General features: G+C 32.3%; 1 protein-coding gene across 1 annotated transcript; it reads right to left on the minus strand.

The window, feature by feature from the left end:
* Window positions 1–4,988: 4,988 nt before the first annotated feature.
* Window positions 4,989–5,980, minus strand: LOC127075009 (glycine-rich cell wall structural protein 1.8). The gene has a single exon (XM_051016445.1). It carries the CDS (start codon window positions 5,870–5,872, stop codon window positions 5,129–5,131), a length of 744 nt encoding a protein of 247 aa, XP_050872402.1. The 5' UTR covers window positions 5,873–5,980; the 3' UTR covers window positions 4,989–5,128.
* Between the last annotated feature and the right edge of the window lie 9,908 nt (window positions 5,981–15,888).

The raw sequence follows: 15,888 nt of genomic DNA on the forward strand, positions 1-15,888 counted from the left end.
ATTTTAGAAATCTTAAAGATCAATTTATTAAATTTAAAAAATATGTTAATGAATTTTTAATATTCGATATAATAATAATAATAATAATAATAATAATAATAATAATAATAATAATAATAATAATAATAATATTTAATTTGGCATTCATATTCTATGAAGGATGAAGAATTTCAAATTCTTTAATTTTAAGTATAATTTCGAAATCAATAAACTGAACTTAGATAAAATACTTAATTGATTTGCATCCTTTTAACAATTTTAATTATTTTTTATTCAAACAATGAATTTAATCTAATTTATTTTAAATTTCTCTAAAATATTATATTCCTTTCGTTGAAATGTCTTAAGGCCTGTTTGTTTAAAAAAAAATTAATTATTTTTATAATATTATATATTTTTACTTAAAAACATTTAAAAGAATTTTTTTAAAAATATTTTAAATAAAAAATTATATTAAATAGTTATTCTTAAAATGTTATTTTAGATATTTCATCTTTCTGATATAATTTTTTATGAGTATTCAAATTTTAAAAAATCACTTAAATTTGAAGTTATTTTAAATAACTTTCCATAAAAATTATTTTTGAAATAACATCTTTTAGAAAAAGAAATGTAATCTCAACTATGTTTTAATTTTTCAATAATGTATATTAGTGTTATAAGATGTCAAAATTAATATTTCAATTTATTAAAAGTAAATTTAACAAATATTTAATATTTCAAAAATCATTTTGAAAAATACAAATCAACAGCTATTTTTTAAAGATAAAATAAAGAATCCCTATTCAAATACTTGATATTTTATTTTAGTACTCCAACATGGTTATTTTATTTTAATATTGAAGCTTTAACTCATTTACAATATTTGGTTGTTGTAGTGAGCAAGTTACTTTGATTACATATTTGTTTTTGCAGTTTAGAAAACTTTAAAAAATTTATTTTATACTTAATTGTTTACTCATAATTTATACTTCACAATTCCATCTTTGATGTTCATTTGAAGATATGAGATTAATTATTAACGCCGTAAAAAAGCGTACATTGCATCACAATCATCGATTTATATTATTTTTTAATTGATTAAAATAAAAATTAAATCTTTCAAATAAATCAATGATTGTAATTAACTGATAGTCAATATAAAAAATCTTTACACTAAGAACGTACCAATTAAAATATTATTTCAATGATTTTTTTATCAAATGCATTTCAAACTTTTATAATTTTTATTTTTCAACAATGATATATATTTAACATTTAATTAGAAGTTTCACTTAGAGTTTGAGCAATTAGATTTATGTTCTTAATATACCATGCAAAGCAAATAGTATATCATGATATATATAATAAGAGTTTATAATACCTCGATCACTTCACTTTTTTCTTGATCAGGTAAGACCATAATTCTCGACTGAAATTATTTATGAATGTAACAAAGTATTTGTTACCTCCAATCGAATCCAACTGGAGAGGACCACATACATCAGAGTATATGACTTCAAGAATTGCCTTCGACCTGCTTCCTGCATTCTTACTGAAGTTGTTCTTATGTTGCTTCGTATGCACGCATTCTTCACACACTTCGTTTGGATTATCGATTTCTGATAATCCTGAAACCATATTTTTTCTCTTCAAATCTCTGATATCTTTGAAATTGATAGGGCCAAGTCTATAATTCCATATCCATTCATCTATGTTGGCTGTTGTTGCAAGGCACTTATGCTCCATCACATTTAGTTCAATCTTGAAGGTTCTATTCTGAGACATTGGAGCCTTCAAGGTCAACCTTCCATTTGAGTCGAGAACTCTCATCATCTTGTCTTCGATCGACACTTTGTAGTTCTTTTCGACTAACCGCTCTATGTTGAGAAAATTGTTCTTCATGCCTGGTATGTACAACACATTTGAAATTACTGGCCTCTTGTCATCTTTCCTCATAATCAGAAGATCCCCAACACCTTCAGCTGCTAGAGTGTTGTCATTTGCAAATTTTACCATGTTCTTCATTGAGGGTTTTATATTGACAAATCAATCTTTTCTTCCAGACATGTGTGATGAGCATCCTGAGTCCAAGTACCACTCATCCTTGAATCTCTCTTCATCTCTTGTTGTAACCATCAACAACGTCTCTTCTTCTTCATGTTTCGTCAGCTTTGCATAAGTTTCTTGATTCTTCTGATTTTCTGGACAATGACTAGAATAGTGACCATACTTCTGACAATTGTAGCACTGAATGTGACTCTTGTCTGGATTTTGACCACCACCTCTTCCTCTACCTGCAACACCACCTCTTTGGTTTCTTTGGTTCTAGGGTTTTCTCTGATTCGACCAGTTTCCTTCTTGTTGATTTCGACTGGGCGAATTGTTGTAACCTCCTATGCCTTTTTTTCCATTCCAGCTTCCTCTGCCTTTCCTTTCTTTTGCTGATTGCGCCTGCAAAACCATATCACTCTTAGACTTTCCTGCAGCTCTTTCAGCCATTCTTTGTTCATGAGATTCAAGCGTCCATTGAAGCTCTTCCTTTGTCAGTTTTGACAACTCTTTCGACTCTTCTATGGCTACTACCGCATGGTTGAGCTTTGGAGCCAATGACCTAAAGACCTTTCCAATAACAGATCTTGATGTCAACACTTCTCCATATACCTTCATTTGATTCACCAGTTTCGTAACCTTGGTGAACAAATCAGTTATGCTTTTATTGTCTTCCATCTGAAGCAATTCATACGTTCTTTTGTGAGTTTCTAACCTGACATCTTTCACCTTCTCCGCGTTTCCAAACGATTTCTCCAGAATTTCCCATGCTTCTTTCGCTTACTCTACATCACTAACCTTTTCAAAGTTATCTGCATCAACACATTGATAGATTATAAAGAGAGCTTTATAATCTTTCTTCTTCAATTCTTTATGTGCAACCTTTTCTTGATCTGTCACGTCTTCTGCAAGCGTTGTTACTCATTCCTTCACGAGATCCCAAAGGTCTTGATAATATAACACAATATTTATATGCTTGCACCAATTCTCATAATTGTTGTTCATAAGAATCAGAAGATTTGTTGGAAAATTCCCGTTTGGATGATTCGTTGTCATGGTGATTTTCTTCCCACGAATCGATTAAACCGGAGCTCTTGATACCAAATGTTGAAAATCCCTCACAACCTATGGAGAATTTCAATCAATCTTGATGAGAAAGATTATTATCACCCACACAATAACAATGAAAAGAGAAAAACAATGGAGAAAGAAAGAACGATGAAGGAGAAGAAGAATTAAAATTCTGCAGAGTTTCTCTCTACCCACAAACTGTGAAAAACTTCTCATTCACTTTGCCACTGCAAAATAATGTGAATACAATATTATGAATGCTATACTCACATCATTACAAGAATAAGGGTTACTCCATCTATTTATAGATTTAGGTTAACTTGGACCTCAAGGCAAAGCCCAAAATTATAAAAGCCCAAAATAGCTAACACTACTAAAATAAGCTTAAGTCGAAATCTTGTGTGAAACAACATGCTTCGACACTTCGACACATTAACACAACTTAACACACTAGGTCTTTCGACACTTCCTTGCTTCTGTCGAGCAACCTACTTCGACACAAGGAATTACAATTCAACAAAAAAGATTGAGGATAACAAATTGAAACTTTGTTGCACGGGAGAAAAATCATCATTGTCATGTTTTCGTAAAACACTTACTTCAATTCCAATTAGCTCGTTAGCAAACCATGTTGCAATTTTATAAAATTTAAAGGGATCTATTTATAAAGTTTGAAATTATTAAATTTTTTGTAATTTTAGAAAATTCTTAAAGATTAATTTATTAAATTTACAAAATATGTTAACGAATTTGTAATATTTAATATAATAATAATAATAATAATAATAATAATAATAATAATAATAATAATAATATTTAATTTGGCATTCATATTCTTTGAAGGATGAGAAGAATTTCAAATTCTTTAATTTTAAGTATAATTTCAAAATCAATAAACTTAACTTAGATAAAATACTTAATTGATTTGCATCCCTTTAACAATTTTTATCATTTTTTATTCAAATAATAAATTTAGTCTAACTTATTTTAAATTTCTCTAAAATATTATATTCCTTCTTTAAAATGTCTTAAGACCTGTTTGTTTTAAAAAAAATTAAAATTATTTTTAGAATATTACATATTTTTATTTAAAATAATTTTTTCAAAAAACATTCAAATAAAAATTAATTTAAATAATTATTCTTAAAATATTATTTTAGATATTTTATCTTTCTAATATAACTTTTTTTAAATATTAAAATTTTAAAAAATCACTTAAATTTAAAGTTATTTTAAATAACTTTTCATAAAAACTATTTTTGAAATAACATCTTTTCAACTATGTTTTAATTTTTCAATAATGTATATTAGTGTTATAAGATGTCAAAATTAATATTTTAATTTATTAAAGGTAAATTTAATAAACATTTAATATTTCAAAAATCATTTTGAAAAATACAAAACAACAGCTATTTTTTAAAAGTAAAATACACAATCCCTTATTCAAATACTTGATATTTTCTTTTAGTACTCCAACATAGTTATTTTATTTTAATACTCAAGCTTTTTAACTCATTTACAACATTTGGCTGTTTTAGTGGGCAAGTTACTTTGATTACATATGTTGTTTTTGCAGTTTAAAAAAGTTTAAAATTTTAATAATTTTTTATAAATAACATTATATTCATTTATAATTTTATCTTTTTGTTTTTAACTTTATACTTAATTGTTTACTCATAATTAATACTTCACAATTTCATCTTTGATCTTCATTTGACAATTTTATTTATTTTATTATTTCAATCGTTTTTTATCAAATGCATTTCAATTTTTATAATTTTTATTTTTTAACAATTATATATATACCATGCAAAGCAATTAGATTTATGTTCTTAATATACCATGCAAAGCAAATGGTATATCATGATATATATAATAAGAACATATAACATTAATTTGATTTCATTCAACATTTCACGTAAATACAAAGATAAATTATAGTAGTATTTTAAAAGCATCCTCGTAACCATATCTTATTCTTAGGAGGAGCTAGGTTTTCATTCATAACACTGATTTTCTTGTAACTTCAAGGATGATATCCACCGTGGCCACCACCTTCGCCACCTCCAGCACCACCACCATATCCTCCACCATGGGCACCTCCACCTCCACCACCCCCACCAGAGCCACCACCTTCTCCACCCCCACCTGCTTCTCCACCCCCATATCCACCACCTGCTCCTTCACCACCACCATATCCTCCTCCATGTGCTCCACCAGCACCCCCTCCTCCACCACCTCCACTTCCACCTCCACCTCCATATCCACCTCCATGTTCTCCACCATGTCCACCTCCTGCTCCGCCTCCTTCCCCACCTCCATAACCACCACCAGCACCTCCAGCACCACCACCTCCACCACCTCCGCTACCACCTCCACCACCACCAGCATAACCACCACCATGTGAAGCACCACCTCCATATCCTTCCCCTCCACCTTTTCCAGCCCCTCCACTATATCCACCACCTTCAACCTCACCACCACCTCCGCCACCTCCACTTCCTCCTCCACCACCTCCAACAACACCATCACCTTCATATTCACCACCACCTGCACCTCCACCAGCTCCTCCTCCATATCCATCAACACCACCATGCCCTCCACCTCCACCTCCACCATATCCTCCACCTCCACTCACACCAATGTCACCATGGTAGCCTCCACCAATGCCATGATCTACACCAAAGGTAAGGAGTGTTCTAGCGGCAGAACATATGCCCAAACCCAACAACACAAAGAAAAAAACACTTAGAACTTTCGAAGTTGTCATATTGAAATACCACAATTGAGGTTTCACTTCATAAGATGGGTATTTATAGTAAATGAATTGTACCAATGAGATAATAAAAGCGCGTTTTGTGTTGTCCCATGAAGTAGAGATAATGATATAGATATATAGAATAACATGACATGTTTCTGTAGAACACTAACAAATTCTTTGTGCCGAGAGTGGCCAAAGCACATGCAGAGAAGAGTAATATAATTGTCCCCACAAAGTGGATACAAACAAGTACACACTCACACTATATTTCACCAACTTTAGTGTGATTATGCTGTTACACATTAACTATATCTTATTCACACTTTGCTCAACAAGAGCTATGTTAATCTAAGATTAAATGTAAGACTAAGGTTTTAAATAAAAGTTTTAGTCACTGTGAATTAGTTATAATTTACTATTTATCATAAAAATGATAAATAACAATATATCACATTTCAATGTCGTTGTTTAAATTCCCTTTTATCTCGTGAAACACGTTTCCTAATCCCTTCGATCCTAAGTATAGTTAAGCAATAAAATACTCAAGTATATAGGCATAAAATGCTTGTAATTTGTCCTAATTTTTGTTATAATTGGATCACTCAGAATAATATATAACGGAGTTTATCTCCATTAATAACTACAGTTTTTTAATGAAAAATAATTAAAGTGTGGCATCTTTATCCCTAATTCAAATCAATTAATATTGATATCCTTTACATGGAATCGTTTTTCGTTGGTTTGTGTCAGTAAGTGCTTTAAGCTTCGAAATCCAATTACATTCCTATTATTATTAATGGTACAATTATTATATATATATATATATATATATATATATATATATATATATATATATATATACAACCCGAGTTCAATTCCTTGTTCTTACATTTTATTTATGTAAATTTTTATTTTTATAAAAAGATTGCCACCATATTGTTTTTAAATTTAATTTAATAAATATTTTTTTTATTAATATATTGAAGTATATCCTATCCAGTAGCCTATAATCTAAATAAATTACATTAAAATTTATTTAAAATTTAATATCGCAATTAACCTAATTAATTTTTTTTCTTTTATTAATATATTTTATAGATCTATGAAAAATTTTGAGATGTAATTTGAAAATATTTATATTTTTGTATCATTGTGAATCGCTACATTAATAAATTTGAAATAGTAGTTGTGAGACTTTGAAAATTTATAATTTTACATTGTTGATTGTTTATTAAATAAAACACTTCATTATTAATATTGTGGAAATTGCTCAAAGAATTTTTTTCTTTTATTAAATGGTATGAACTTTTTTTTATAAATCGAAGATGGTAAGAGAAGAAAGATGCGAATAACTAAACTTCGATAAATCAAATTTTTACATAGTATTTTTTATCATCTTTGTCTCTATATATTTAATTTTATTTACAATTAAATAAAAAATCTTTTTTTTTTAATTTGTTGTGTATTCAACTATTAAATATCTAATTTTAAAATAGAACAGAGCCTCCAAATTGATTGGGACGACCCTATTTAACGGGATCCAACATTATAGTGACATCCTTAAAACCTACATTAAAAAACACTTCATTTCTACCCATGATGACCAACAAACAGCCACCCACAATAAATCATTAGTGCCATTTTTGAATTTGCCGTTTAACTTCCTGTGAAATGCTCCGAAGATTTCTCAAAGTGAGCCTGCAAGCCCTATCGAAGCCATAACAATCCAAACAAAATTTGTTGCCATAACTGATTTGCAACAGAGCAATTTACAAATAGGTGTTAAGTTGATTCCCATTCTTTGAAACAAAAAGGACAAGATTTTTTTTGTCATTAAGCACACTCATATTTGCTAGCTCAGTTATAGTTGGCAGTCTATCAAGCAAAAATCTCCAACAAAAAAAATAAATATTTTACTTGGCACTTTTAGTTTCCACAACTTGTCCAATTTGAAACAAATTATCGGCCATCTCTGCACCTGCATTCAAAGTCTCAACAAACATATGATAGAAGGATTTTAGTGAAAATCCCTTAGGATGTCTCCACCAAACAAATTTATCTTCTTCTTGATGCTTTAAATCGACCTCATACATAATGGTGAACAAATCCTCCATCTGAACCCTGCCTTCCTCTATCAGTCTGTCAACACTGACATGAATATACCAGACCAATTGTTACTACACCACATTCCCATGTTACATGGAGCCTTATTTCAAAGCCAAATGCACCATTAGAAGTCAATATTACTACCACTCTGTTACCTCCCTCTTTTATTCCTAGAGAACCAATTTAGCTCCTCCGAAAGAGATAGACTTCCTAGCTTCAAATCCTTCCACCACAAAGATTCTTTCCTACCATTCACAATGTTAAAACATTCCAAAACATTCATTCTATATCACCATACCTAAAAGTCAACAACCATTTCAAAATTGGCTCATCCTCATTAAGGATTATTCACTTCAATTTACTCAAGAGCACTAAGTTAAACAATTCACAATTCTTAACATTTATCCGGCATGCCTTCTTATCCATACACACCTTGTTCCAACTCACCCAATTAATCCTTCTCCTTCCTTCACACCACCTTATAAGAAACCTCTTTTCAACTTTTATATCTCTTAAGTTACAAACTTTGGAGCCTTAAAAAAAGAAAAGTAGTAAATAGGCAAGATATTCAACACTGAGTTTATAAGGACTACCCTACCACCAATAGACAACTTCTTTCCCTTCCACAATGAGAGTCTTCCCAAAAGCTTGTTCAAAATAGAAGTCACAAGTTGATATCCTCCTAGGATTGGCTCTCATAGATATTCCTAAAAATAAAATAGGAATACTACCAACACTACATGATAAAATAAATGAGGCAACCTCCAAAAAAGAATCCTTATGTATACTTTATACCTTATTGTTGACTATAACCTTGTGCTACCAGTCGAGACTTGTTTTTGACATCCTCGTCCCTCTCATTGAGCTTGTTTCTGAAGACCATATTGTTCTGATGACATGGAAGCCTTTTGGTTTCTGAACAAGATCCCGAACGTCGTTTCTGGTGAATTGATTCAATTCCTCTTACATAGCCAGAATCCATCCATTATCCAGAAGAACTTCATCAATAGATATGGGTTCTATCAGAGATACCAAACCTAGAAGAGTCTCTTCAGAAGGTTTGAATGAAGATCTAGTTCTGACTGTAGCATTTGTATCTCCCATAATCAGTTCTTCTGAATGAGGGGTTCTTGATCTACTATTCTTTTAATGAGTTGGACCAACAACAGCTTCTGGTTGAGTCATATCTGAGTTATTCTTTAGCTTTGACTTCTGAGTCTTTTTCTCCAGAATCAGTATCCTTGGATTCTTAAAGATTGATTTTCAAATCTGCAAATTTCTCAACTAGCTTTGACTTTTCAAGGTCAAGTTTATCATTGAATCTAACATGAATTGATTCTTCAACAATTTGTGTTTTAGTGTTAAAGATTTTGTAGCTTTTAGAGCGTTCAGAATATCCTAACAATAAACACTGATGTGCTTTAGAATCAAACTTTCCCGGATTCTCTTTAGTATTAAAACATAAAAGATTCACATCCGGAAGGGTGAAAGTAAGAAATGTTGGGTTCTTTGTTCTTTCATAGTTCATAAGGAGTCTTTCCCATAATAGGTCTGATAGAAATCATGTTCTGAATATAATATGTTATGTTAACCGCTTCTTCCTAGAAATGCTTAGCCATATCAATTTCTTGGATCATGGTGTGATCCATTTCTTGAAAAGTCATATTCTTCCTATCTACAACTCCATGTGGAGTTCTAGGACAGGAGAAATCATGGGAAATACCATTTGAATCAAAAAGATTTTCAAAATGTTTATTTTCAAATTCGCCACCATGATCACTTCTGACTTTGACTATTTTGCAATTCATTTCTATTTGCGCTAGTGAGTAGAAAGTAGAGAACACATAATGTGACTCATCCTTGTGCTTCAAGAACTTTACCCAGGTCCAACGACTATAGTCATCAATGATGACTAATCCATACTTCTTACCATTGATGGAGACAGTTTTCACTAGTCCAAACAAATCAATGTGCAGAAGTTCTAACGGTCTAAAGGTAGAAACAACCGCTTTCGCTTTGAAATATGTTTTAGAAAACATGCCGTTTTGACATGCTTCACAAAGAGCATCTGAAGCGAACTTCAGGTTGGGTAAGCCTCTGACTAATTCAAACTTATTTAGCTGAGAAATCCTTCTCATGCTAACATGGACCAAACGTCGGTCCCATACCCATTGCTCCTCATTAACATACATTAGACATTTTATATTTTGATCCTCAAGATCAAAAAGTCTGATTTTGTAAATGTTGTTCTTTCTCTTTTCGTTAAAAAGGATCGTACCATCTTTCAGATGAACAACCTTACATGACTTTTAATTAAAGATGATATCATAACCATTGTCACTAAGTTGACTAATAGACAATAGGTTATGCATAAGACCATCAACTAAAAGAACATTAGTAATAGAAGGAAGTTTACTGTTACCAATAGTTCAAGAGTCGATGATCTTTCCTTTCTGGTTTCCTTAGAAACCAACGAAGCCTCTAGGCTTAAGTTCCAAACCTTGGAACATAGACCTTTTTCCTGTCATGTGTCATAAGCATCCATTGTCCAGGTACCATGACTGGTGTTTCAACTGAGTTGCTAAGGATGTCTGCAACATAACTTATTTTATCCTTAGGTACCCACTTTCTGGGTCATCTCTTGTTAATTTTCCTAGAGTCTCTTACAACTTTGGGTCTTTTAGCAGAAGGATAATCATGGGGAATTTGTGCATGATACTTAGGTTTCAGAACTAAGTTCTTATCCTTTCTATGTTTTTGTACCCGTGTAGAAATATCAAGCTCAGTGCCAGCAGGCATGAAATGCATATAGAGAGGTTTTGGTTTTACCTTCTGAATTTTGTCAGGTTTTATAGTTTTTGTACAACTTAAACCTTTATTGCCATTTTTTCTAACTCCATAAACCAGAGAAGCCATTTTGCTTCTATATATGCTTTTATCTAGAAAGTACTAGAATGCTCTATCGTATATAACGACACAATCAGTACTAGAAGCTTTTGAGACTAATTCCTCCTCTAGTTTTGAAATTCTGCTTTTCAAAGCCGAGTTGTTACTTTATAAAGAAAATACTTTTTCATTTAGAGAGGAAATATCTCTCTCAAGTTCACTGTGAGTTTCAGAAGCAACTAAATGGACTTGTTTAAGGTCCTTGTATTTACTCTGAAGACTCTGGTACTTTTCCAGCATTTCAGAGAGACATGATTCAAGATCAGAACAAGATAGATTAGAAAATACCTCTTCAGAATCGAAGTCAAATTCGGATTCTTATAATACCTTGTCTTCTGGTTCTTCAGAACCTTCGGGATCATCTATAGTTTCCATCAATGCAACGCTGACTTTTTCTTCATCAAAATCTTCTTCTTCAGATTCATAGTTATCCCATGTGACCCTCAATCCCTTCCTGCCTTTGGAAAAATTATTCTTAGGCCTTCTGTCATTTTTCAACTTAGGACAATCATTTTTGTAGTGGTCTAGCTTCTTGTACTCAAAGCAAATAACTTCTTTTCCAGAACCTTATTTCTTTTGTCTAGATGAAGAATCAAAACGACCAGCAGTCCTTCTGGCTCCTCTGAACTTTCCTTGACCATTTTACCTGTGCTTCTAGAGTTTATTGACTCTCTTTGAAATTAGAGACAACTCATCATCATCTTCTGAGTCTTCATCATATCCTTCTGATTCTTCCTCATCTTGATAAGCTTTTGTCTTCTCATGCTTAGATTTTAGGGCAACGGATTTACCTCTCTTCTAAGGTTCATCTTCTTCGAGCTCAATCTCGTGGCTTATTAAAGAACTAACAAGTTCTTCAAGACTGATATTGTTTAGATCCTTTTCCAGCTTCAAAGAAGTTACCATAGGTTTCCATTTTTCGGGAAGACTTCTGATAATCTTCCTAACATGGTCAACTGTAGAGTATCCTTTGTCCATAACTTTCAGTCCTGCAACAACCATCTGAAACCTTGAGAAAATAGTCTTAATTTTTTCATCATCTTCCATTTTGAATGCCTCGTACTTCTGGATTAAGGCCAAGGCCTTTGTCTCATTTACTTGAGCATTCCCCTCATGAGTCATCCTCAGAGAGTAAAAAATAGATTTGGAAGAATCTCTGTTTGTTATCTTCACATACTCAGTATAAGAGATAATATTTAGCAATATAGTTTTGGCCTTATGATGATTTTTGAAATCTTTCTTCTCTTGATCATTCATAACACTTTTTGTTATAATATTTCCTTCAGCATTAACTAGGTGAATGTAGCCATCGACTACAAGATCCTAGAGATCAACATCGTAACCAAGAAAGAAGCTTTCTATTCTATCTTTCCAATAATCAAATTTCTTACCATCAAATATTGGTGGTTTTACACTATAGTGATCTCTTTCATTATTGTTAACAACATTAGCAGCGACCATTATTTCTCATACAAACTAGATTAGTACTGAACACGGTGAAGTGTTGATAAAACTTTTATCACAATCAGAACCAGATCTCTGATGCCAATTAAAGGTGTGAAAAACACAAGAAGTGGTGGTTTGAATTGGGTATTAAAAGAAAAAACTTTTTCCAAAATAAGAACACCACTAACAAGTTAATAACACAAGTATTTTTATCCTGGTTTGCTTGAAACTTAAAGCTACTCCAGTCCACCCACCAAGGTGATTTTGCCTTATACACAAGGACGCAATCCACTATAATCAACATATTACAATAATCACAAAGAATTCCCTTCTTTGTCTTCTCAAGGATCCAACTATACCCTAGTCTCCTATAGGACTCACAAAGAATAACCTTCTTTCTCTTCTCAGGGATAACCACCTTAAGGAATCAAATAAACAGTTTGAATAATATTTTGTGTGTTACAAGTTGCTTCTATACAAGCAGATTTTACACAAATGATAAACAAACACTTAAAGAAAAACTGTGTACAAAAGAATGATAGTTTTCACAAAGAAACAGATTTGTCAAAATATTGTATCACCGACGGCTTTTCTTCAAGTCTCCAAGTCTCACTTATATAGCATAAGAAGAAGACCATTGGAGGGAAAAATGGGGAAAGCTCATAGAGCGGTTGTCCATTGTTGGATGGTGAAAGGAGTGATATTGCGTACTGCCCTTCGCCCACAAAATCAGTGACATGTGTGATGTATAGTATCATCTTTTTCCATAAAATCAGGTAGTGGAAAGGATATTCGATTTGTACTATGTACTATTTGATCACATTCCCTTTTGATCTTATTTTCAAGTTCATTGGATTTTGATGAAAGTTGATGAAACATGAAATGAAGAAACATATAGTTGGATTCAGAAACTTCAGAATCTTTGGTCAGAACCTTGATAACGTTAGTAGTTTGGCTTGAGATCTTTAGAATCTTCAGAGTCTTTAGAATCTACAGTTAGAACCATGATAACTTCAATAGTCTGACTTGAGATCTTCAGAATCTTCAGCTACGTAACATAACTTTATAAGCTTACCATTCTTCAGAAGTTTGGTGATCAGAGTCACATCCAGAAGCATGAACTGAGAGAATATTGCAGCAGTAACATAGTGTCTCCTCATAAGCTTCTCATGAGTGAATCAGCACAGAAGCAGAAAGATCATTGCAGCAACAATATTGAACATCTTTTAAAACTTCTAATAACCAGGCAGAAGCGGATTTGGAACTTATTTTCTCAAAATCAGAACTAGTTGTTAAAGTTATACAATAACAAACCATTAGGGTACCAAAATTGTTCTCACACAAATACAACATTGTTATCATCAAAACTCAAGGTACATATGCAGAACCAAATCTTGTTCTAACAATTCACACCAAGAGAAAACATTAATTCAAAACTATGCATGATCACTTTGATCATCTATAGGTTTAACCAAGAGCCCTTACCTGTGACCATCGCGTCATCATCATATTTCAAAATTTCAAATTGGATTTCATCATTGAATCTAAAGGTCTGAAACTCTCCCTTTTATATAGCCTTCTTGACCAAACATATTAGCCTTTCAATTTCCAATAAAAAAGAGACAAGGGATCTCCTAGATGCAATCCTCTATGAGCTTGAAATCCTTTGTTGGACTTTCATTCACTAGAATTGACAAATTGCTTGAAAATACACATGCCTCCATCCATCTCAACCATCTCACCCCAAAACCCATCCTAGTCATTATGTTTCTAAGGTAATTCCAAGATACACTATCATAAGCATTTTAAAAATCAACTTTAAGAAATATACACTTCATCATATGTCTCTTTTCTAAATCTACTAATTCAATGATAACTAAGACACCACCATGCATTTGTCTATTTTGCAAAAAAAAAAAAAACTAATTGACATCTAGATGTCAAGTAGGGCATAACCATCTTTAATCTGGCTTCAAGAATCTTAGATACAATTTTTATGAACTGCTAACCAGATAAATTGGACGAACTTCACTAATGTCTTGGGGATTGTCTACCTTTCGGACCAGAGTGAGAAAACTATATGTTATAGCTTTAGGGAGCTTAGCACTTACATGGAACTCATTCACAAATAATACAAGATCATCTTGAAGCATAACCCAACGTTTCTTGAAGAATACCATGTTAAAACCATTTGGCCCATGGATTTTTTCACTTTCACTCAACCATAATGCCTCTTTGATTTCTTTAGGTAGAAAGGTTCTCCAAGCTTTTTACAGCTCGACTCACTATAATGTCTAAATTCCATTCCCTAATGAGTAGGTCTACAAGATGCAAGTTCTTGAAATCTCTTTTGAAAATTATTTTTGATCTCCCATTTGATGCCATCTACGTGATATAATCTGCCTACATTAGAATTTAAAACCAAGATATAATTTCTTCTAAATCTATTCTTCAACACTGAATGGAAAAAATTTTAGCAGGAATTTCTTCTATGATTAACCTAAATCTCGATTTCAGCCTTAACATGTTTTCCTTATGTTGCAAGTTATGTCATACCTTACTGTCATACCCCAAAATTTACCCCCCTTCTCCTACCTTTTTCTTAGTTTAATTTGCATACATGGAATCATATCATGCATCATCATAACTTTAGCATGACCTTTTGCATTTGGTCATTAGCTCACAAGCATGGCCATACTCTTTGTTTGATCTTAACATTAGGGGTTTTCACTGTTATTTACTCATCAACTAACCAAAGCATCAATAAGAGATGGTACTTATTTGTTCCTTTGTTCATATAGGTGATCATTCCTCAATTCAAGACAAAATAAAAGTCATTTTGGTCAAGAAACATTCAAGGTTGATCCATTTCTTCAAGATTGGTTCATATGTTTATTTCCATGCCACATCACTCAATCTTCAAGCCATCCTCAAGATAATTCAAGCTTTAATCAAGTTCTCTTCAAGGGATGCTCATTCCATCATCATTTTAGCTTGGGATGCAAGAGAGCTTCAAGTTTGCATAAGTTGGAACAAGTTTGGTCGGCCTAATTTGCAAGTATGGTTTACTTTTTGTCCAAATCCCATAACTTCTTCAATTTTCAACCAATTGACAAGTTTCTTTGAGCCAGATGTTCATAATGAGTTCCTCTACAAATTTTCTTCAAGGCTCAAGTATAAATTCAACCTCTAAGGACCTCAAGTTTGAAAGGGATAAGTTGTCAAATTGGGCCAAAACCTTGTCATGACCCCCACTTGGCAGCCATGCCATTTTCTGCTCAAGCATCATTTTGATCTCATTCTTATTGCCTTTTGTTAAGCTTATGTCAAAGTTAATTTAACCCAAATTTGACTCAAAATGCACGAGGGGATCAAAAATTATGGTATCATGAACTTGAAGTCTCAAAATTTCCCAAACATGCCAAGACTGTTTGACCAAATACCTGACCTATAAGGCATGTCATGACCTCAACTTTCAACATTAGCCATTTTCACCTCCAACTTCCTTTTGATGTAGTTCTTTTTGC

Source organism: Lathyrus oleraceus, chromosome 4 (genome assembly GCF_024323335.1).
Source record: "Lathyrus oleraceus cultivar Zhongwan6 chromosome 4, CAAS_Psat_ZW6_1.0, whole genome shotgun sequence".
NCBI lineage: Eukaryota > Viridiplantae > Streptophyta > Magnoliopsida > Fabales > Fabaceae > Lathyrus > Lathyrus oleraceus.